Raw genomic sequence first — 22,899 nt, forward strand, 5'->3', positions numbered from 1 at the left:
ATTTCCCCAGCACCCCTGCCATCTTTTCAAGAGATACATTGCGCTGACCCACAGCATCAGGGCTTCATCTGGCCTCCCCGCCCACCTTTGTGGATAAGCCTCCATTGACCACCCAGCTTTCCCCAGTCACAGGTGCTGTCCCCACAGAGGTCCTGGTCTGTCCTCTCCACCACTCTGCCAGCTTCCAGAGATCTGCTAATAAGTCATATTTAACTTCTCTTCCCACTGGATTTTACAGTGCTTGGCATATACTAGGTTCTCAATAAATATTTATTGAAGGAATGAAAAAAATAAATGAATTAACTTAAAACATCCATGCAACCTCTACAGCATCTAGTAGAGGAGTGTGGGGAACCCCATTTATTTTCAGACTTTAGATGTTTTATTTTTAAAACTGCACTCTGGCCCCACCCAATATGGTCAATGGAAATTGCAGAGGAACATGACATTTAATTAGGAGTTCATTCAAATGCCAGGGACCTCTAGATTTCCTGAAATTGAAGGTGGGGTATAAAAATGTCAAGAAGAAGGACTAGCTATCTTAAATATTTTTAAAAAACATCCATTTCAAGAGTATTTCAAGAAAACTATTTTACTGTTTAAATCCTCCGCAGCTCAGGGAGAGTCTGCTCGTGCACGGTAGACTTGAAGCGTTCAAACATATCGCCACGCAAAACTGTGCCCAAAAAATAGAACCAAAGCTCAGGGAATCATCCTGGGTGTGATGGTTTACAGGCCCCTGAACGCAGAGTCCGGGGACCCGGGTTCCAGGTTCGGGGGACTCTGAACCACATTTGGAAGCTGCCTGGAGAAGTGGAGAGAACAAGCCTTTGGAATTCGGCCGGCTGGATTTCCAACACCAGTTTCACCACTCCAAGCCCTGTGCATTTTGGACAAGACACTGTGCCCACTGTCCTTCTGTGTAAAGTGGGGGTGTGGCTGCCTTCCCCACGGGACAGACCGAGATGATGGGCACGATGCACTTCGTGCCTCGGGTCTTAATCTTGGGGGAGCACCACTCAACTTGTCGCTTCTAATTCTGTCACCGCCCTCCTGGGTGATTTCCAGCAAATATTTTTACCTCCCCAGTTGTGTGATCCCCCATAGAGTTCGCATCGTGTGCACAAGGGGGATGGCTGATAAGTCGCAGCTGCTTGTTCTGAGCCCCGTTAGGACCCTGGATGGTGTTTTCCTACGTGTGCTAGTGCCAGATAACAGATCATTTCCCCAAAGTTTTAACAGCTCATAAGAGTTCATGCACCACCCCCACTCAGCCTTCCAAAAGGGAAAAAAAAAAAAGCTATTAAATTCCAGTAGCTGTCAGGAATTGATCCAACTGCTACAAAGCACTTTGAGTCTCTTGGCATGAAAAATTAATTAGAATATCTGTGTGTTGTCGTGGAAACCACATTCCCTGGTTCATTCTATCCATTTTGTACAAAAGGAAAGCCCTCTTCCCCCCAGTGTCCCCCTATATTCACCCAAGCCCAGCCTGACTACTCTCTTCAGCTCTGATGAACTCTGGGTGCGTCTGCATCCTTTCGTAAGCTACTCCTGAAATACTGGAAGCTCTTTTTCTCATGTCTGAGTGTTTCCAAGTATCTTATAAGCCGGTGCCTGAGAACCCTGTGCTCAGAATAGAGGATGCTGCCCAGCTCTCTGGAACATCACTGACTCCTGACTGTTAACGGTGCACATAGATGGGACCGTGCACCGGTCGTGTCACTGCAAACATTTCGTATCATACACAGTCCCTGGTCCAAGCTGATGCCTTAGTCATCCTGATTGGAACAGGACAACAGAGGCCTGTCTCTTTAGCCTCCTGCAACGGCCAGCACTGTGATGGGGCGAGGTCATCCTCAGTCACTGCCGAATCAGTGATCAAGTGATGCCTCGTCGGGCTGAGCGCCGCTCCCTATCGCGCTGCACCGCGGTCTGCGTAGTCAGGCGGTCCTGCACGCGCTGTTCCTCAGCAGACTGCAAGCTCCCAGGAGGCGACAAATTCTCGTCAATGAGCCAATGTTACCATCATTAAATGGCCCATAAGTTTATTAGTATCGATCCTAGTAAATCTTCTTTTGGAAAAGAAACAAAAATTTGATGGTTATTTTAAAGTATTTTCAAGGTATGCATTAATAACGTTAGAACAAGTTATCTGCAATTAAATATGACTTCACAGTAGTCTCTATATAGTGTATCTATAGGTTAAGTGTAGGCAGAGTTCTGCAAAATACTAGGTGTAGACCCACACACACACACACATGCAGGACCCCAGGAGGAGGGGCCTTCTCCCATTTGACAGCTGAGGAGATTTAACTCTTAAAGGGTGTAATGTGACTCTTCCATATTGTGTGAGGTGGAGCAGGAATTCTCGCCCAACCCCAAAGCCCTTGCTTATACTCACAGTGAAACACTGTCCTTCCCAATGAATGAATGACTCCGCGCTTCAGAGAGCAAATCCAGAAAGCTTATGAGCACAGGAACCATACTCCTTGTACCAGGAATCCGTGTGTCAAAAATAAAATTGGTGTCCCAGTGCATCTCGTTGCTTCCTTTCACCACACTGACTTCCGCCCCGAACCCAAAGACGCTTTGTGCTGTGAGTTAAAGGTGAACCTGCAAGCTTACACTGCCCTTGGGGGGAGGGGTGCTGCTTATGCTTCTTGAGAGGAGTCTTGCCCTAGATGTCATTCGGCTCAAGATTCCTACTTCAGACAGTGAGCCTGGAGGAAGTCTCCACACAGGGATGTCATGATGCTTGCCTGTAACTCTAGTAGGAGACAGAGTGGGACAAAAGATGCTCCGGCCGAAGAGCCAGCACAGCCTGCAAACCTGGTGCTGAGGCTGGTGGGGCTGGAGGACCCCAGGACACGGGCCGTTGCTGTTATGCCGGAAAGGGGGTCCGCAGAACCGGGGTAGGTCTTGTCGTCAAGTAAGTCTGTTCTCAATCACATTGCTGTCGCCTAATAAGGAATATGAGTGATGGCTTTGATGACCTGCAAGGTTACACAGGACAGAAATCCAAATCAGAAGGTATGCACTGTGTTACTGAGTGCCCCGCTGATAATACAGTGACTGCAAAACAGTTTTAATTTTTCAAGTCATCTTTACATAGTAAAGGCCTAACTAGTAAATCCTTCAAAGTATAAACTAAATAAGCACCGCTACCTGATAGTACATTCTGGTTAATCCCAATTTAAAGGTTCTTACATGTGAACTGTTTCCCTCTCCCCCCCCCAAAAAATAATGTTGGAGTCCTAACCCCCAGGACCTCAGAACGTGACCTTATTTGCAGATGGGGACTTTATGAAGGGAGCCAAGTTAAAATGAGGTCCTTACGGTGGGTCCTGATTCAATAGGACCAGTGTTCTTATAAAAAGAGGAGATTCAGGCACACAACAGACACACGCAGAGGGAAGCCGTGTGAAGCCTAAGACAGATCTGAGTGGTGTGGCCACAACCAAGGGATCAGGGACACCAAGGATGCCAGCGAACGCCAGCCCCTGGAAGAGGCAGGCAGGACCCTCCCCTAGACCTTTAGAGAGAGCGTGGCCCTGTGACACCTTGACCTCAGACTTCTGCCCCAGGCTGGGAGAGGATACATTTCTGTTGTCTTAGCCCCTGTTTGGGGTCCTTTGTTCCAGCAGCCTTGGGAAACTAATACAGAGCTTTTGTGTCTTCTCTATATAAGCACTGCTTTTCAAACCGTCTGTTGTAATGAATCAGTTATTTTTTTCCTGTTTTCAATCTATTATAGACTGACCTTTCCAAAATACAGTAAAAATGAGTTGCTAGAAAAGTTCTTAAATGACATGCAAAATGCAAAGCCATGTTCTTAGTGTTCAGTTAGACACACGATCATTCTGTCCAGCTGCTGTACACGTTTCCACACACTGCTTTCAGTTTTTGTCCTGGCAGGGGGTCGGCAAACGGGCAGTGGGCCACATGCCACCTCAGCAGCCCAGCTCCAAGTACGCCTGGTGATGGTGAGCGGGCAATTGTCCCTGGGAAGCTGATGCTCTTTCACGCCCCTGCTAAGACCACAGCACACAGGGTGGGTATTTCCCTGTCTTCCCAAACAATGTCTTATTGTGGAATTAAGCAATGCACCTGTGAAAAATTAGCTGGGGGTTGGCGGTTAAAATGTTTGAAAATGGGCTCTCAACTACTTCCAATAAATCTATGTGGAAATCTAACAGCCAGCCAGGCGGGCCTCTCTCTCCTGCCGATCTGGGATTCAAATGGGCGCCAGGAAAACACTTTTGGAAAACCGCTAACATCAAACTTGTAGGGCCTCTCTCTTTGAAACCCCCAGGCCTTCTTCCAGGAGGTGGGGACGCCCTTGATGTGTTTACAAGAGTGCTGGACACGGATTAGTTGCTGTTTCCCTCGGCCCCCAGCTTCTGCTCTCAGCCTCCTGGGAAGCAGGCCGACAGCTCTGGGGGGGGGGGGGGGGGGGGAGGATGGGCTCCCCCCACCGGGGACAGCTGCGGGCGCCAGGAGTGTGTCCCAGCAGCCACTTCCCCTCTGCCACCCCACCTCCACCCAGCAGTTTGTTCTGCAGCAGGAGGTCCAGGCGGCAGAGAGAAGGGAGGGCCGGCTGGGCTGGGGCTCCCTCAGTCGTCAGAGCCCATGGCCCATCTCCTGCTGTGTCTCCCCCCTACCCCGGGGGTCCTGTGGCCTCGAGGCCTGAGGCTACAAGGGCAGAGGACTCGGTTGGTGGGAGGGGACACGGGATGGCTCCTTTCCTCACCATCCTGGATAAACAGATAAAGGCCACCCTTTCCTGCCGCCCCGAAGGTGACAGTGCCACCCAGCCTGGCCTGTTCTTCCTGGAAACCACCCGTAATCCTGTGCGTGCCTCTGCCCGCTTCCAGCAAGGCCCTGTCAGGTGCTTTCGAAGCCATCAGATAAACTCCTTGTTTGTTTATCTGAACTTTCAACACAGAAAAGAGGCTTCTCGGGGTGGGGGGGGCCGGCCTCGCCCTCATCCCCACCCCCTGTCCTCCACCCCCAGGAAGCATCTCCCAGTCCTCATGGCCCTTCTGCAGTCACCACTTCTCCCAGCGGGACCACCACCCCAGGGCCCAGCTACCCTTCTCCCACCTCTGCTCAAGGCCTGCCCCCTCGGTGAAGCCGCTTCTGGGGGCTTCCCACCCGCTCTGTGCCCACATCTCTGTTCAGAGCTTCACTGGTGCGCTGGCCCAAAGCTATCTGGTTCCGGGTCCGTCCCCCTACCAAGGTCTCCTCTGCAAACCCAGCTCCCAGCACACAGGTGCTGCGTGGACAACACTTTTTAATCCGTGTTTGTAGCTGCGTATTTACATCACACCCTGTCTTCGTCGGCTCAGGCTGCAGTAAAATACGACTGTTTCTTTTCGTTCCTTCTCACGGTTCTGGCGGCCAGGACCAGGGTCCTGGAGGTCTGGAGGTCTGGACGGCGCCCTCTCCCTGTGTCCTCCTCCCTCGGCTGGCAGCCAGCACACTCCGGGTGTCCTCCTCTCGCTCTAAGGACACCAATCCCATCACGGGCGCCCCCCCCCCATGACTTCACCACCTTCCTGAGCGCCCCCCTCCTGACACCATCGAACTGGGGTACAGACTGGGGGGACACACACAGGCCACAGCTCAGCCTCAGAGAAGAGCTGAAGGTCGTACACCATGTAGGACCATCTCTGCCTGAGTATTTAGTTCTCTGTGCTTTTTCTTATCTTCCCCCGAAAGTATGTGGTTTTGCTTTTATCACTGGAGAGAAACAGCGAATGTGCTTATTTCCGACAGGTTTGTTTGGAGAAAATCCCCACGGGAACGCTGCTGAGCGTCTAGCCCCTCGGCTGTCACTGCTCCCCCAATCGGCCCCCAGTCAGCAGGCCTGGCCTTACGCCCCGTCTAGGAACCCCTCCTCCCGTCCTGCTGCCGAGCAAGGCCTCCCCCTGCGCCCGGCTCCTCCTGCCCAAGACAGCAGGCAGCCTGTCCTCAGGCCCCCCAGGAACTGGAGAGAGTCCATAAAAGGACAGATCTGACCGGCTCCCCGGGTTTACTGCCCTCGCCCCCCGGGGTCTCCCTGCGGGTGAAACGCAGCAGGCGGGGGGGAGGGGGGCTGGGGGGTCGGGAGCCTGGGCGAGCTTCCTGACCACACCTCCAGGCTCAGGGACCTCAGCCTGCATCCGGGTTCTGGCCTTGTCCTCGGGCACTGGACACGGGCAGGGCCAGGGGAGCTGTGTGTGCCCGGGGGAGGGGCTGGGTGCCCTCGGGGTGCCCTGCTGCCCTGGGGCCCCCAGCCCCTCCCTCGCTGCAGAAGGCAGGAGGGTAGGGAGCGTTCCCAAGCCTGGAAAGACCCCGGCCCACAGCCCACGTTAGCAGAGATCAAGTGAGCCGCCCCAGGTGCACCTGTACCCGCAGGTGAAAGCAGCCCCCTATCCTCACTCCACCCGGGCCTAAGGAGGACACCTCGGACAACGTTTCCTGGTGACAGGCCTCCCTCCACCCTGGCGGGCTTCTGTTCTCAGCAACAGTGCACAATGGGGGCGGGGGCTTCCCCAGACTCCCAGGGGACCGGCCCAATGTGGCCCCGCTGACTGCCCCTACGTGGTGTCTATTCCTAACGAAACGGGACTTTTTCTTTAGTCTGCAGGACTGTATGGTTCCCTGTGGCTGCTCAGACAAACTGCCATGAATTCAGTGGCTTAAAACAAAACAAATCTATTCCTTGCAGTTCTGTAGGTTAGAAACCCAACACGGGTCTCATCGGGCTGAAATCAACATGTCGGCAGGGCCAGTTCTGCTTGGAGAGTCTGGGGAGAATCCGTGTCCTTGCTTTTCCAGCATCTAGAGGGGCCTGTAGCACCTCCATCCGTGTCAAAGCTGGCAGGCAGCACCTTCAAACCTCTCTCTGACCTGTTCTGTCATCAGGTCTCCTTCTCTGGCCCGGACCCTCCCGCCTCTCTCCTATAAGGACCCCTGTGATGACACAGGACAGCCAGATGGCCCAGGATCAAATTCTCATCCCAAGATCTGTAATTAGTTGCAGCTGCAAAGTACGTTTTGCCACACAAGGTAACATATTCACAGTAGTGGATGACGAGGATGTGGACACCTTTGGGGCCATCATTCATCCAGCACAAGAAGTTACTGAGACGGGGGTTGTTCAAGAAGTAAAGTGAACAGCCCAGCGGGTCGGGGAGAGGCCCCACCTGCCCTGAACACCCAGCACAGGGCCTGGCCCACTGCACACGAACCCCACGTATGTGTTGAAAGGGTGAAAACATCTAAATAAGGGAGAAACTGGTGGGCTCATGAGGATAATCGTGAATTGCAGGACTGCAGGTCCAGAGGAGAACAGTATGAAGAGAAACAGCTGCTACGTATTGATACCGACTGTATGCCAGGCACTGAATGAAGACCCTCCAGCCGTTGTTTCATCTAAATCTCCAGCCAACTTCATAAGGCAGCTCCTACTAACTCTGTGTACAGATGAGAAGACGAAGGTTCTAAGAAGTAACGAGCCCCTGGCTGGACGTATGGTAAACACAGCAGTAAAGCCTGTGCTCTTACCCCGGGTTTGTGTGTCTAGAAAACTAACTGAAATGGAATGCAGACGCAACACAAACTTCACGCACCAGGAAGGTGGCTTCACGTAGTTTCCTGATCATCAGTTTGGACAGTGGGCTGGACCTTTCTCCCGGGGGGGCGGGAATGCAGCACAGAGCACGGTGGTCGGCATATTCTTTCTGGAAATTCACAGCCCCTGATGTCAACCGTGGACCCTGGGGAGACACGAAGTCTAGGCGGAGGATCCTCGTCTAAACATGTTCTGTGCTTGAGGAATTCAACAGCGTGTCTATCGTGACTGTCAGTATGTGGGAAGCCAGAGCTCACGTCCGTCGCTTGCGTAAATCTGGATACGCGTACGCTGAACTTGCTTAAAATATCGTATATTAAGGTGTCTCCTGCCAGCACGGGTTTCTCTTTCTCTCTCTTGGCCAAGTATGAATCCATATCTTCTTCAGGCTATAGACTAGCCATTACAGTGACTCTTGCTTAAAGACCAATTTAAGTAAGGGTGTTTAAATGTGGGCTGTTTGCCCCTGTTCACACCTGTTAGTCTGCAGGAAAAGTTCTGTTTCAGGACCTAAACAAGGTATTTTTATACTCAAATTAGAATAACAGTGCTAAAATGAGACAGACCAGTGAGAAGTCGGGGACATCTGAGAACAGAATGGGAATCCTGTATGTTCACATCACAAAAGACACCACACTGTGTGATGTCTGCAACGGGCTGGAAGGAAACAAGGAGGAACCTCCGGGACCTGACCTCAGCCCCGGGGCTGTTCGGGACGTCCTGTGCCCTGCGGGGCGTCTGGCAGCATCCCTGGCCGCTATGCTCTGGATACCTGTGGCACTCACGCCCGCACAGGTGGTGACCAGACACCGCCCCGTGGCCCCCGGGGCGGAGGGCCAGTTCACCCCGACTGAGAACCACTGAACCGAAGACAGAACAGGAATCCCATACGCTAGCACCAAAAAAGAAAAGCAGCAATTGTCTTTGATGAGCAGAAGAAGATAAAGGAAACTCCCCCATTACTTACGGACTGGAGCGTCACACGCGCGGTCCCCTTCCTCACCTGGCGCAGGTGTCCGGCCCTGACAACTCACCTGCGGACGCCGGGGAAGAAGGCTTCCTGGCTGCATCTCAGAGTCTTGCACCATCCCTCCCCGGGGCTCCGCTGGCTCTGTGTCCGAGGAGGCCCCCCAGCGCAGCAGGGCAGGCCCCCACCGCCCAGGCCTCGGCTTTGCTGCCCCCAGCCTGCTGCCCACACTCCACACACGCTCTGGCTTTGCCGTCAGGCAGCAGACAGCATCCCGGACACTCGGTAAGGTCACCCCCTAAAAGGCAGCCCTACATCCTTTGCTGTACACGCCAGACAAGGTGGTCTACGTGACCCCGACTTACCGAGACCCTCTGGATGCAGGTGGACGCGACCGGGTTCGGAATTTCCAGGAGGCAAGCCGCGCTAACGGGTGCTCGATTATCGCAGCAAGTGGCAGGAAACACTGAGGGAAGAGCTCCTGGATCCCCGATTTCCGTGGGCGGCTTTTCTGAGGTCTGTGCTCCCAGCCCTTGGTCTGCCTGCTCCGTGCCCTGGCTGGGCTCCAGGCAGCCGGTCACACGGTCCTGGCCACGCCCCAGCCTCCCAGCAGAGGCTCCAGCCCTTGTCTCCCTCCTTCTTCCTCTGTGGGTCCAGCCCTGTCATCCAAGATCTGGTAACTTCGGGGAAGGACGCAGGCTTACTCCAGTCCCTCTGCTGGCATCTCCTGCAGCCTCGGTGCACCCGCCAACTGGCATCCCCGCTGCCTGGCCCGCTGGCCCTTCTCTGAGCCGGTGTCCATCTGTGGGAGGACGTGAGCACAGCGGTCCCGGCCCCGTGTCTGCGAGGCTGCAATGAGCTGCCCTGGGCCCCGCACTGCAGGGGGGCCCGGGGGACAGGCGAAGCTCTAGGGTCACAGCCTTCCATTTACAGGTGACAAAACAGAAGTTTCTGCCCTGACTCGGCCCGTCTACCTCGGAACCAGGACTCGGCCTGTTCTTACCAGAACTGGGCAGAAGTGTCACCAGATACGGGCCCGGAAGGCGAAGGAGGCACCAGGAATCCGCCTGGAAGGACCAGGATGGCATTTCCCGCATTAAGATGCTGCAGAAATGTGCCTTCATCCCCCAGAAGCTGTCAGGCAGCAAAGAGCTCACTAACCCGCTTTGCAAGGGTTAATTCTTTCAGACTCTGAGGGCCACCTTGGCAGGGGGTCGCAGGGGTGTGCACGCCTGCCAGCAGGGTGGCGGAGGGGATGAGGGGAGAATAGGTTTCTGAGCGGGAGCAGGAAGCACCCTGGGCCTGGATTAGAACTGACACACGGTAAGGAAACCTCCAGAAGAGCACCACGCAATCATCTACTCATTTTTTCTTCCACATTCACTCAGGGTTTTTTTTAAAGAAAATAAGTGAAGTGGCTGCAATCTCCACACACTGCTTCCCTCAGGAGCCGTGACTTGGCATCTGATGGCGGTTCTATGTCAACGCAGAGCTCCCGCTACTTTGAAAGCTTTATGCCTGAAAAATATCCAGCTTTATGAAATGCTTTCATGCATGTATAAATCTAAAAGCCACCAAAAAAATGTGCAGTCGCTAGGGCTTAAATTATGTCCATTTGACAGGTGAGAAAACTGTGGCTATAAATTCTCTCTCTGTCCCCAGGATCTAGAATATTTTTATCAAATTCAATATATGAAAATAGTTACAGAAAAAGATACTTTGGGACGTGATTTAGAGAATCAAATCAGATGATTCCACTTGCAAAGAATCCCATTTCCTGCAGCTTGTCAGAGAGAGAAGCAGTTACACGTACTAATTCAGGGAGTCCTCCAGCCCAGCATGAATTCTGTTCAGGCCCGGAGTCCTGTCACCGGAAAGAGACCGTCTGGAAGGAAACCTCCTCTCCGGGCTCCAGGGTCCGGACTCCTGCTCTGAGTACTGCAGATTCAAAAGGCACGGCGTCCCTCCGCCGGCTGGAACCAGGGCCTCTCGGCAGGCCCGGTCCCTGAGTGACTGCTCACATTTTAATTAAAAGATGGGAATAGAATAAAGTGATATTGAAAGCTTCACCACACAGCTGGAAAGTAAAACCTGGTAAAGTGACAGATGGGCGTGAGTGACAGCAAGGCTTTCCTAAATACGTCACCAATATTACAATGTAAGTGGAAACCTCGGCTGGCACCATTTTTATTTTTATTTTTTACTTATTTATCCCATAAGAAAATATGGTAGTCGTAAGTTGAGTTTTTTGAGGTACTGATGAAGACCAAACAGTCTTTGAGCATCAAGGTTTAAGTAAAAGGCATATCTAAGTACTTCTGTTTCATGTGGACACTGAAAACACGGAGAAACTGTATAGTTTTAATCAGTGCAAAGAGTATGGAGCTGACTTTAGATACTTCTCTTTATATTTTATATTAAACTAATTCAACTCATGATGTCACTCAAAATAAAAACTGGCAAGTACACGCGCCTTTACAGAGTTTCTCAGCACCGACTTGGAATTCAAAGCACTCTTTTACACGTACATTGTGTCCATCTCTGGAATCCACATGTAAACTCCCAAACCAGCACGTGGGGATGCCACATTGGAAAGGACCACCTGACCGTCCCTCGAACCTAACTGCCCCTTTGTGTTTTACAGGAAAAAAGGCAACTCACAATATTGTATTTTTAAATAAAAAGACTTTATTCATGAAATAAGATAGCAGCTAATAGTTTAAGGAAGGCTGGGGGAGATATTTCTTTCACATGGGGGCACATATGCACCTTGGAAAATATTTGGCAAAGTCATACAATTAGCATTTTTAGTCACCTGTAAAGTGCTGAGACATTAATCTCGGGTGGACCTGCATTGTTTTAACCATCCAGTAAGTAGAACATTGATAGATAACTACACGTGGAGCACAGGGAACTCGGATCACTCGTGCACGACGCCCGCAGAAGGGGCCCTAAGTGCCAGTCTGCCAACCAAGGGCCACCTTTCCTGTGTCCGCCGCCAGCACCGGCGCCCACCCTGACCGGCACCGTGCGTGCTTCAGGACATGCATTCAAAGCTAGAAGCGTTCCTGGTCGACAGGTGCAAACACAGCAGGAAAGGATGGACCAAGCAAGACACTTTCTACGTCTCCTGAGACACTAAAACACACACATCTCCAACGTGGATATTTTGGCATTGACGCTTGAGTCTAAATGTTGATAGGCACTGAGGATTTTGGTTCAAAGCAAACATTATTTGTGAAATGTTACAGATAACATAGTGACTAAAACTTAGTTAATTTTTTTAATAGAAAAATGCGATATAAAAATACTACTTTGTTAAAAATATACAGTACACGCATTATACCACTTTGGAAAACTCAGTTCAACTCAGAAAGCATATAACACCACCCGGCCTGGTATGTGTCACCTGGCTTTCTTCATTGTGACAAATTCTATTCTGGAGTTAAAAGATATATAATATAAATAAAAGTAGTGAATCTGAATCAAGTACAATTATTTTAAGAATTGTTAATAAACCCCCCCACCAGTGAGTACGCTGTATCTCCCCATGAGTTCTGAGTCTGCGAGTTCTCTAGGTGACAGGCTACGAGAACAGGTCTGCAGCGTCCCGTGCTTATTAAGGACCACGGGGGTCAGAGGTGAAGCATCCTCCCGGGACCCCCACCCGCTCAAACGTGGCGTCCACCCCCCTCCTCATGCGCGTCCACACGGGGCTCCCCTGCGTGGGGTGGAGGGAGGGGCTGCCGGAGACGCCCCCTTGACGATATTGCACTCTTCGGCCCCGAGACGGTGGGCGATTCACCCCCAGCCAGCGCAGATGCGGCGGGACCGCTCGGGGTGTCTGACTCGGCCGAAAGGCCACCCCCGGATCTCGGCCTGGGCTCACACGTTCAGCAGGGGAATCTGCCAGACCATGACGGACGAGGCCAGCTCCTCCGGCCGCTGCTGCCTGGCCTTCCTGCTCACCCGCCGGTGGCCCTGTCCCCCGCAGGCCACCAGCACGGAGCTGGCCTTGGCCTTCCTGGCCCGCCGCCCTCGGCCGGGGGAGCTGCAGGGGAGCCGCAGGGGGTCCTGGACGAAGCCCTCCTCTGAGCGGGGCCCCAGGGAGCCCGAGCCCTGGGAAGGCGTCGGGGACCCGGACGTGGAGGAGACGTCGCTGGCCTGGGCGAGGGAGCCCAGCGAAGCCCCCAGCCAGACAGCGTCGGGGCCGCGGCGGCTCGGGCAGGGCCCGGGCCCCTCACCGGCGAGCGCGTCCCTCTGGTCTTCATCCTGGAGGTCGGCACCGGGGGGCGGGCTGTCCCTGGGCTTGTCTCTGTCTGCCTTGGGGGCGGCTGTGGCCACGACCAGGAACTTGACGGGCCCGTTGTGAGCGTGGTAGGAGACCAGGCCTCGTCCTGAAAGGGCACAGCGCTCAGCAGGGCCCCACATGCCGGGCAGGGCCCCGGGCACCCCCCGTCCACACGGCAAAACCCCGCACTCGACAGCTCAGAGTGAGAACAGCTTCCAGACCACGTTCTCGTGGATTTCTAGTGAAGTCCAAGAATGCTCTCAAAACCGTGGTCTAAAATACAACCGTGGTCTTCGTCAGCGGTATCTCAGTTCTGGTACTTGCATTGTACTTTTAAAGTGATAAAGTAGCTATTTTCCTGTTCTCTGTATAAATGCCTTCTCGCCTGCTTTAAGATAATATATTTAGGAAAAGTTTTCCTAAATCTTGGTTTTAAAAACTTAAATGCCTGAAATATGTCAATTTTAGGAATAAGATGCCTAAACTGTAAGTAGCTTCCTGCCATTTTTCATTTCAAAAAGATTCTGTGGTTTAGAATAATTTAGTCCTATGGTATTGATTAAAATGGGGGCTTTTCAGTTCAAGGATGACGTGAATTGAATTTTAAAAGAAGCACCAGAAACTCCCTGTAGGTCTTTTTATGAAATGCAGACTCCCCCATAACGCCGAGACTCCAAGGGCCAGGCGGGCATGGGATGTCCATTTTTAAGCGCCTCGCAGGTGAGGTGACAGAAATGGGGGGTAGATGCCCTTTTCACCAAATGCTTTGAGGCTGAAACAGGGCCCTAGCGCCTCCCTCCCACTCTGGCCTAAGCAGAGGACGTTACAGGATTCCTCAGCTGGGCGAGGTGACTTCCTCAGTGAGCTGAAGGACAAGTCAAGAGGGATGGGGACGCCCAAACACCGGGCATGGAGGTGTCATCTGAAGCAACAGCCCAGGGGAACATCCCAGCATCACCTGGTGAACCTGAACGTGAGTGTTTCCTACACACCTGTGGTCCCTTCCCAGACACACAGCCAGAGGAACCCGAGTCCCTATGAGAAGGGGTGGCCAGAGGAACCCCCCCAGAGGCATAGCACGTAACACACAGAACAGGAAACAACTAAATACCCACTGTACGTCACATGGGGAACAAAGCCACGCTACACAGCAGTGACACCATGAGCTACAGTCACGTGACCAACAAGGATGCGCCTCAGAAATAATGTGGAAAGAAAGCCGTCGGAGAGGAATACGTACGCTACGAGACAATTACAGAAAATGCTAAAATGGCACAATTAAAGACTTCTTTTTTGAAAAAGGTACAAATTAGCAAAACTATGGAGAAAAACCAACGGAACGGTGACGTGAGACCCTGCAGGAGAACGGTTATGTTTGGCTGTCGGGGAGGAGCGTCCCCAGCTGTGACGGGAAGGGCTTCTGACTCCTGAGCCTTTACCACTCAAACTGCCCGTGGCCATCATGTGCAGCTTCTGCATGTACCACAGGCAGGTCATACCGAAGACAGCAGTTAAGAAATGAATAAACCAACTTGGAATTCCATGATCCTAACAGGTGGATCGTGACAAAATAGGGATTTATCTAAAGCACAGACCTATTTGCAGTAGACCCGTGAAAGCTTGTTGAGGGAAGGAAGGGCTGCCTGCAGTCAGAGTGAAATATTCCAGTGTTGACAGTAGGAAGAAACTATAGACAGAGATCTTCATTAATGTTCCGATGAGTTTCCTACAAATCTTTTTCTCTGAGAGTTATTACATAATCGACATCAAATTTTAAGATCTTGGTTTTACTTAACTTACAGAATTAACATTTCTCTGTATCATTCCAAGCTCTCTATTTTCACTGGCTGTGTTACGTTCTAAAATGGCAACGCGACCACTGTCTTAAGCGTCTCCCTGCTCCTAATTTTGGACCTTTAGGCTGTTTCCCGTTCTTTCTGCATCATGGTTTATTCCTAGATTTGGCTGCTTCACGAGACAGACTCCTGAATTGCAAACCCTGACTCCTGACGCAAAAGCATCTTCAAGTCCTAAACAACAAAGTGCTTTCCAAAAAGGCTGTGCCCATTTCAACTCCCCGCAACACTGCAAAACAGCACAACTGAGCTTTCTCAGATGCTGGGTCTCCTTCTTTGCAAAACATAAAAAAGCATCCATTTTCACTGAGCAAAACTGTGTAAAATGATCAAAGCCAACAGGTGGCAGAAAAGGTAATGTGACAACACGTCTTGGTGACAAGGGTCCCCCTGGACCACTGACGTCAGAAACAGGAAGACAAAAGTATGACCTGATGATTCAAATGAATAGACGTAATCTTTACAGCAGGAAAGAAAGGAAGGAAGAAGGGAAGGGACCAAGGGAGAGAGAAAACCACCTAAGTAATTTACACTGTTTAAGCAAAGACACAGCTGACCACAGACCCGTGGGCTTGACGAGAGTACAGTACAGGACAGAGGCCTGGGAGACGCAGGCACTCGGGGGGTGTACTCACCGGTCACCTTGGGGATCCCCTGCAGACGAGGGACGGGCAGGGCCACCACGACGCCCAGGCTGGTGCCGACCATCAGCAGGCCGTGGCAGACGAGCAGGCTGGTCACAGACAGCCGCTGGTGTCCTGGGGGACAGAAGAGGCTTGTGGCCCGCAGTCTGGCCTCTGCAGCCCACACGCTGGGGCAGGGGCCCCGGGAACTGCCTGGAAACCCTACAGACCCGCCGGAATGCTCCCAGGGCAGCCCCGAGCCCTCCCGGCCAGCGGGTGTCACCGGAGCCCTAGCCACACACTGCGACTCCTTCAGCCGGACGAGCGAGAGAGAGATCTGGGGGGCGTCCTGGCTGCACCCCGGCAGAGCACGGCCACGGCCTCAGGACACGTGCACGGCGCTCTCAGCACCGCTGGGGCGGCCCTTCCAGAGCCGATCACACACCCCCGCCCCGAACCGTCCACGTAAATCATCCACTTCCAGGCAGAGCTGCACACACACACGTACACACGTGCGCACACACGCACATGTCAGACGGCAGCCCTGTGCGAGCAAGAGCCCACCTAGGCAGGTAAGGAGAGACCTCACAGGTAGGACGGGCTCCCAGTGCAGCCCGCGCGCAGCATCACAGGGGAGAGGCGCAAGCGACCATCCAAGGTTCCGTCGGAAGGAGACCTCTCACGGCCTCGGTGGGAAAGTCCGGGAAACGCGGATACAAAACACTGGAGTCCAAGGGCTGTGGAGCTTCTGGCTGTTTGCTCTGCTTTGTTTTGCTTTGCAGTCGAGGCTCTGAGGCCCAGAGAGCTGGGTCAGCCTGACAAGGTTAGGAAGTGGAGTGAAAGGTGCGTGTCTCCCCGTGACTCTCGTCTCAGGGACTGAGTCTGGGCCCCGCGCATCCCACCCCTGCCCTGACCCTGCCCACAGCTCCACCGCCTTCAGCAGGGGCTTTAAGCCCCTCCTGGCGGCTCTGCTCAGCACTGAAGCTCGAGAGCAGAGAAGGGTCATGCGGGCTGCTGCCAGGAAGGAAGGGAGGGCACTTCAAAACAGCTGGATTCTTCTGCTCTCTAGAAATGAGTCATTTTCAGTATCTCTGCGTTTGACCTAAGTTCATCTTAGATAAAAAGCATGAAAACAAATGGTCTAAACACCAAAGCCAAAGGCAGGTCACCATGTCCACTGAAGTTATTTTATGATTATTTAGGGGACGGAACACTGAAACCAAACCAAGACAACAGCCACAAAAACTAAAGATCTGGTTTCACCTCTAAATACAGGCATATTTTTTGAAGAAAAGCTAATGTATTAAGTTCCCAGGAATCCAAATGCGTGCCCATGGGAGCCGCTGGGGCTTTAGAGATGCCTGGGACCTGCGTGTCTATCTACACCTGGGCCGGGAGCTGTTGTTTCCAAACGCCAGGGAGAACTGCAGAAGCCATTTAGAAACACGGCTCTGGGCACAGCTCACAATGGTTGCTATCCAGGGGCAGGTGGTCCCGTCGTGGGGCAGCCCTCCAGAGGGGAGCTCCGTGGACCAGGGAACGTCCCGGGACACACAGGTGCGCCTTCCAGAGCAGAAGCCTCACTTGATGCCACGTGACCTGAAGATTCCCCACAGCTACGCTCGAGACAGAAAGCAAACCCGCAAAGCTGAGACCCTCCTGGAACCTTTGGTGGAAGCAGCTGGTGGAGGCGACTTTTGGAACTGGCTCACTGCTCTGTGTTTTGTTTTCTTCCAGTGAAGTACGGCCTCCGCCACTGCCCTGGTGCACAGGGGCAGCAGGTTACTTTCCATCTGGATATCTTACTTCTCAACACCAACGTGGAGAATGTCATGACAACGGGATGGACAGGGGACAGAGCTATTATTTCCCTTTTGCAGCCACTTTCTGAAGCCACCCTCCTGGAAGGAATATAGAAACTGGGGCAGTGGTATAGCCCTGTGGTCCTAGATGTGAATAAATTTCCTTTTTAACACACGAAAGTATTGGGAACAATAAAAACAAGCAGACTCTCATGACGTGATCTCAGGGCTCGGTTCAGAGGTTGGCTGTGGGTTTTTATATCATGTAAGTCCACCCACACCCTCATTTTGGTAGCCAAGTCCTGCATATAAGTGAAAACTATTTGCATGAATAAATTGTTTTGTGATTTATTTGATCGTCCTGAAATATTTTGGTCTGGGAAACTGAGTTTCCTTTAATTCTTCTCCAAAAAAGGAATTTGTGAGTTAAATTTTCTTTCACAGATAATATATCATTTTTAAAATACTGGCCTAGGACTATTAAAGAAGCATCTGAAATACTTTTAATCTACCACTTGGCTTTAAAGAAAACTAATGAGGAAAAGGGAATTTCAAACAGCCCACCTCCACAGTGAGGGTTAACAGATCCTCGTAAAATATGATGTGAAATATTTCCAACCACTAATAAAAGCATTAAGAAGATCTTACTTTCGAATTACAAAGGATAAAAGTTTACTACTTATTTTCATTCATAAACGCATTTTGAAAGTGACCTTTTATCCCCCTTAGGAATTTTCCCGCCTCTTTGCCTGTAAATAGCATATTAGGAACATCTGACTTTTCGTCCTGTCTCCAGCTTTTACATCTGTGTTACGTTATATGCAGTGAAAATCTGGGAAACTCTCTAGTCTTTGTAAAGAAACTCCTCTCTCCAGAAGTGGATCTTTCTAAAGAGAAAGGACAAAACAATTCAAAGGCACAGAAGGTGCCCTGTGTGGTGTCGGGATGGGGAAAAGTCATCGTGTGCGGAAAGGTTACGAAACATGATGAGAAGGGGAAAAACTACACGGTTGGTGGGAAAGACCAAAGGAAACAACCCCGGGGCTTCTGGGAGGTGCTCCTGGGAGGACCCCCCCAAACCTTCACTTCATCATAACAAACGCGAAACCTTCACTTCATACATAACAAATCCCAGGGAAAACTGGGATGTTTTTCTTTCTAACTGGTTTGAAAGCTTTCAGTTCCAGCAAATGATGGTTTGTTCCATTTTCAAAGTAGTCTAGGATTCATCTTTAATTTCACATATGAAAGTTTAACTGAATGGTAACTAGGGAACGTGGAGATTTTCCCATTCTGGAGGGTCTGCAGACAGAGCTGCTGAGAGGCGTCAGGCTACTCCTTGTGGAAGCACCAGCTGTGGCCTTCCAGGTGGGACCACGGCGCTCTGAGCTGGCCAAGCTGCGGGCAGAGGGGCCACCCACTCAGCATCAAAGGGGGAGGCGGGGCGGGAGGGGCGGGGCAGAGATGCCGACAAGGGCTGCAGTTGGCATGGGGCGGAAGTGAGTTATCAACACGAAGTGGCAGGGGGAGCTGGCCGCTGTGTGATGCACGCTCTCCGGGGACCCCGCTGTCCTCTCACACGGGGACACAGGAGCACGGGGGAGGCCGGCCAGGTTTATTCAAATGCTCGCAAGAAGCACACAAACAGGGGAGAGAGTAGGAGAAGCAGCCAGCCTTCCAAGTATGCTTGGAAAGGCTATGACTGGAACCCACTCCCGGCTCCCACCCGGACAGAGACCAGGGAGGCGGGCAGGTTAGCGCCGGATCAACTGCTGGTTAGTAACAGGATCAACTGCTGGTGAAGGAGCTGCTGGTTAGCGCAGGATCAACTGCTGGTTAAGGAGCTGCTAGTTAGCTCAGGATCATCTGCTGGTACAGGAGCCGCTGGTTAGCACAGGATCAACTGCTGGTTAAGGAGCCGCTGGTTAGCACAGGATCAACTACTGGTTGAGCAGTTGCTGGTTAGCACAGGATCAACTGCTGGTTAGTAATAGGATTATCTGCTGGTGAAGGAGCTGCTGGTTAGCACAGGATCAACTGCTTGTTAAGGAGCTGCTAGTTAGCTCAGGATCATCTGCTGGTACAGGAGCTGCTGGTTAGCACAGGATCAACTGCTGGTTAAGGAGCCGCTGGTTAGCGCAGGATCAACTACTGGTTGAGCAGTTGCTGGTTAGCACAGGATCAACTGCTGGTTAAGGAGCTGCTGGTTAGCGCAGGATCATCTGCTGGTGAAGGAAGCTGCTAGTTAACTCAGGATCATCTGCTGGTACAGGAGCTGCTGGTTAGCACAGGATCAACTGCTGGTTAAGGAGCTGCTGGTTAGCACAGGATCAACTGCTGGTTAAGGAGCTGCTGGTTAGTGCGGGACCAACTGCTGGTTGAGCAGTTGCTGGTTAGCGCAGGATCAACTGCTGGTTAAGGAGCTGCTGGTTAGTGCGGGACCAACTGCTGGTTGAGTAGCTGCTGGTTAGCACAGGATCAAGTGCTGGTTAAGGAGCTGCTGGTTAGTGCAGGACCAACTGCTGGTTGAGTAGCTGCTGGTTAGCACAGGACGCCACCAGAGCCCAGGGGACACAAAACCCACTCCTCGGTCTGTTCCCTAACTCATAACCTTGAGTCTAGTTTAAGTTGCTGAATTCCCTTATGATGTGGTTGATGGTACTTAGAGTTACACTGACTTTTGTATTAGATAGAAAGTTGTGCCACTTCATTGGTTACGTCACCCCTGGAAAGCAACGTGCTCACTCAGCGGGGACCTGGGAAGGCTAATCTGATGGGGGGCGGGGGTCTCAGCACTTTTTCATCCAAATACCCTCCCCTGACTGTTCTGGACAAAGAGGAAACAGCTGCGTCCTGACCTGACTCATGCAGCCTCATGACCCGGAGGAGATGCCGCCCTCTGAACCACGGGCTGTAACCACCTCGGGGGCCAGGAAAGTTGACCGACGGCCCTTCGAAACGTGCATGCTGACCCCAGGCGCCGTCATCCACTGTGTCTGCCAAGTATGATGTGGTTTATGGCACAGCGCTGGAGCTAATGGTGCTCAGAACAGAGCTCCAAACCGGACAGAAAGATGCAGCTCATCGCACGAGTCACAGTCTACGGGGAAAGCACGCTGAGACCTGTAGGGAACTAAACAGGGTTCTCAATTCTGCTACAAAAAGGTGTGAGTTACAGTATAGTATAGTAAATTTTTTTTCAAATTGTGTTCTTTCTGGCCTGCGAAGTCTTCATCTCTAGAACCTACTGGAATTTTATACTCCAGTGAGAGCACGAAAGGACAGTTTACACGTTATTGCCATATATACATAAAAAACCCATTTGGGCAACGTCACGAACACAACTGTAGAATGAGGTTTACACACATGTGTCCAGGATGACGGTGGTCCAAGGACCTGCAATTCCACAGGCTCACACAGGGTGCACACACGCACTGACACAAGTATCTAAGTGTCAGAGAGGACACAATGAAACACTTCTCACCGTGAAACACTGGCCCAAGGGTAAGACGATTCAAAGAAGGACAGACAGGGCTTCCCTGGTGGCGCAGTGGTTGGGGGTCTGCCTGCCAATGCAGGGGACACGGGTTCGAGCCCTGGTCTGGGAAGATCCCACATGCCGCGGAGCAACTAGGCCCGTGAGCCACAACTACTGAGCCTGCGCGTCTGGAGCCTGTGCTCCGCAACAAGAGAGGCCGCGATAGTGAGAGGCCCGCGCACCGCGATGAAGAGTGGCCCCCCTTGCCACAACTAGAGAAAGCCCTCGCGCAGAGACGAAGACCCAACACAGCCATAAATAAAAATAAAAAAGAAGGACAGACAAGACATGGGTGTCTGGCCTCCCTGTTCCCCAAAATGCAAGAAAATCAGACCAACATCAGACGCCTTTCTGAGGACCACATTCAAGAACCACTGCCCGGGCGTAGCAAGAGGACTCTCATTCTGAGCGTTGCTGATTTCTGCTCTAACTGTCCACCAGGTCCAGCGGCTACAAACCTGGGAGCAAAATATGAGATGCAGACAAAGCACAAAATCCCCGGATATTGGTGAACTTGGAGGTATTTCGCATACAGCAGGCAGACGCGGGAGAACACGCCACCCAAAGGCTCCTTCTGCATGGGACATGGGCTCGGGAGAAAGAGCCCTAAGTCCTGGCACAGGGACAGGAGGCCCAGGGCGGCGGGGGCCCCGAGGAGGGGGGCAGGGACTGTGTGTGGTGATGGTGACAGCAGGCGGGGGCACACCTGCCAAGGGGCCTGGGGACATGGGGCCGCCAGGTGTCCCCACCTGACCACACGGTCTCCTGGCTCCACAGGAACCCAGGCGGATCCTGATCTGAACAGTGAAAGCTACGCCGGTGGATAAGAAACAAGGGAGTCGTTAACTGGGGGGTGGAAGGAAGGAAAGAAAACAAGATGAAGTACAGCCGGTGGCCCAGGTGGAAACAGGTTACGTGGTCAGAGGCACGTGACCGCTGGGCTTTGGTCCAACAGGGACTGGGGACTCGAGCGCCCTGGGAGGGCTTCCTGCACAGGTCTGTTCACGCGGTGTGGGTGGGAGCCCACGCGCTGCACACCGGATCTTTCTCTTCTCCAGCCGGGAGCCAGGAGACGCAGCCAACGTGAGAAAGGAGGGGAATGTCGTGCGGCGTGAGCCTGGTCCTTAAAAGCCCCGTGGAGACGCGGCTCAATACACACCAGGCACACACACCCGTACACAGCAAGCAACGCATACACATACTAGTTACATACATGCACACAGTTGCAACACGCTTATATACACTAGCCACACGCCCGTACATAACAAGCCCACACGTGTACATACTAGCACAGCCCATACACAACAAGCCCACACATGTACATACTAGCCACACACCCGTACATAACAAGCCACACGTGTACATACTAGTCACACGCCCATACCTAACAAGCCCAGGTGTACATACTAGCCACACGCCCATACCTAACAAGCTCACACGTGTACATACTAGCCACACGCCCGTACCTAACAAGCTCACACGTGTACATACTAGCCACACGCCTATACACACCAGGCGTGCACACACCAGCCACATGCGGCTCCCACACCCCACTCCTGCACCTTGGCTGCTTTGACTCCCGCTGCCGGGAACACCCTTCCCGCGTGGGGCTGGCGGAGCCCCGTGGAGACCCCCACCAGAGAGTCTCCTTTTCTCTGCCCTTCAACCTCAGATCCTTGCCCCCGCCCCCCGCCCCAGTGCTTTATTAACAGCACTAAACCGTCTGCGATGGGCGGCTCTGACCTCTAAGAAGGGTGCTTTACCCCGGGTCACCCGGCAGCCCCGAGCCCCGGCCCCGGGGGATGTGGCACCGCCCACCAGCGCCCCAGGGCCCACCTGGCAGCATGTGGTGGACCGGGGTGGCGATGTTGACGTCCTGGAGATGTTTGAGCGTCTCCGTGTGGAAGAGGCGGAGCGTGGACCCCGAGGTGAAGGCGATCCAGATGCCCACGCCGGCAATGGCCATGTGTGAGACCACCATGCCCTCCTCCTGGTGGGCCTCCAGCTGGCTCTGCGGAGACCAAGGAGAAGGGAAGGCGGGGCGTCGGGGGTACAGCACAGAGCTGCACCCCACGTCGCCATCACGGACCCGCCCTTTGGGCTGCGCGTGAAGCCTCAGGTGCCGCTGTCATCCCCACCGTGCCAGGGTGTCCAGCTGGCGCCCCGGATCTCACCTGCCCTCAACAACCTACAGCAAGGGC

The 22,899-nt window shown here is 52.8% G+C and overlaps 1 protein-coding gene across 6 annotated transcripts in view; it reads right to left on the reverse strand.

Annotated features, from left to right (window-relative positions):
* Positions 1-11,253: 11,253 nt before the first annotated feature.
* ARHGEF10 (Rho guanine nucleotide exchange factor 10) overlaps positions 11,254-22,899 on the reverse strand; it is an 87,218-nt gene continuing 75,572 nt past the window's right edge. For all 6 annotated transcript variants that reach the window (XM_059909807.1, XM_059909810.1, XM_059909806.1 and 3 more), the window contains 3 exons: positions 22,535-22,709; positions 15,371-15,493; positions 11,254-12,985 (listed from right to left, as the gene is read on the reverse strand). In XM_059909807.1, the coding sequence (XP_059765790.1) occupies positions 12,474-12,985; positions 15,371-15,493; positions 22,535-22,709 (810 nt within the window). In that variant the 3' untranslated portion in view covers positions 11,254-12,473. The remainder of the gene's footprint in view (positions 12,986-15,370; positions 15,494-22,534; positions 22,710-22,899) is intronic.

The sequence above is a fragment of the Balaenoptera ricei genome, chromosome 21 (genome assembly GCF_028023285.1).
Source record: "Balaenoptera ricei isolate mBalRic1 chromosome 21, mBalRic1.hap2, whole genome shotgun sequence".
Lineage (NCBI taxonomy): Eukaryota > Metazoa > Chordata > Mammalia > Artiodactyla > Balaenopteridae > Balaenoptera > Balaenoptera ricei.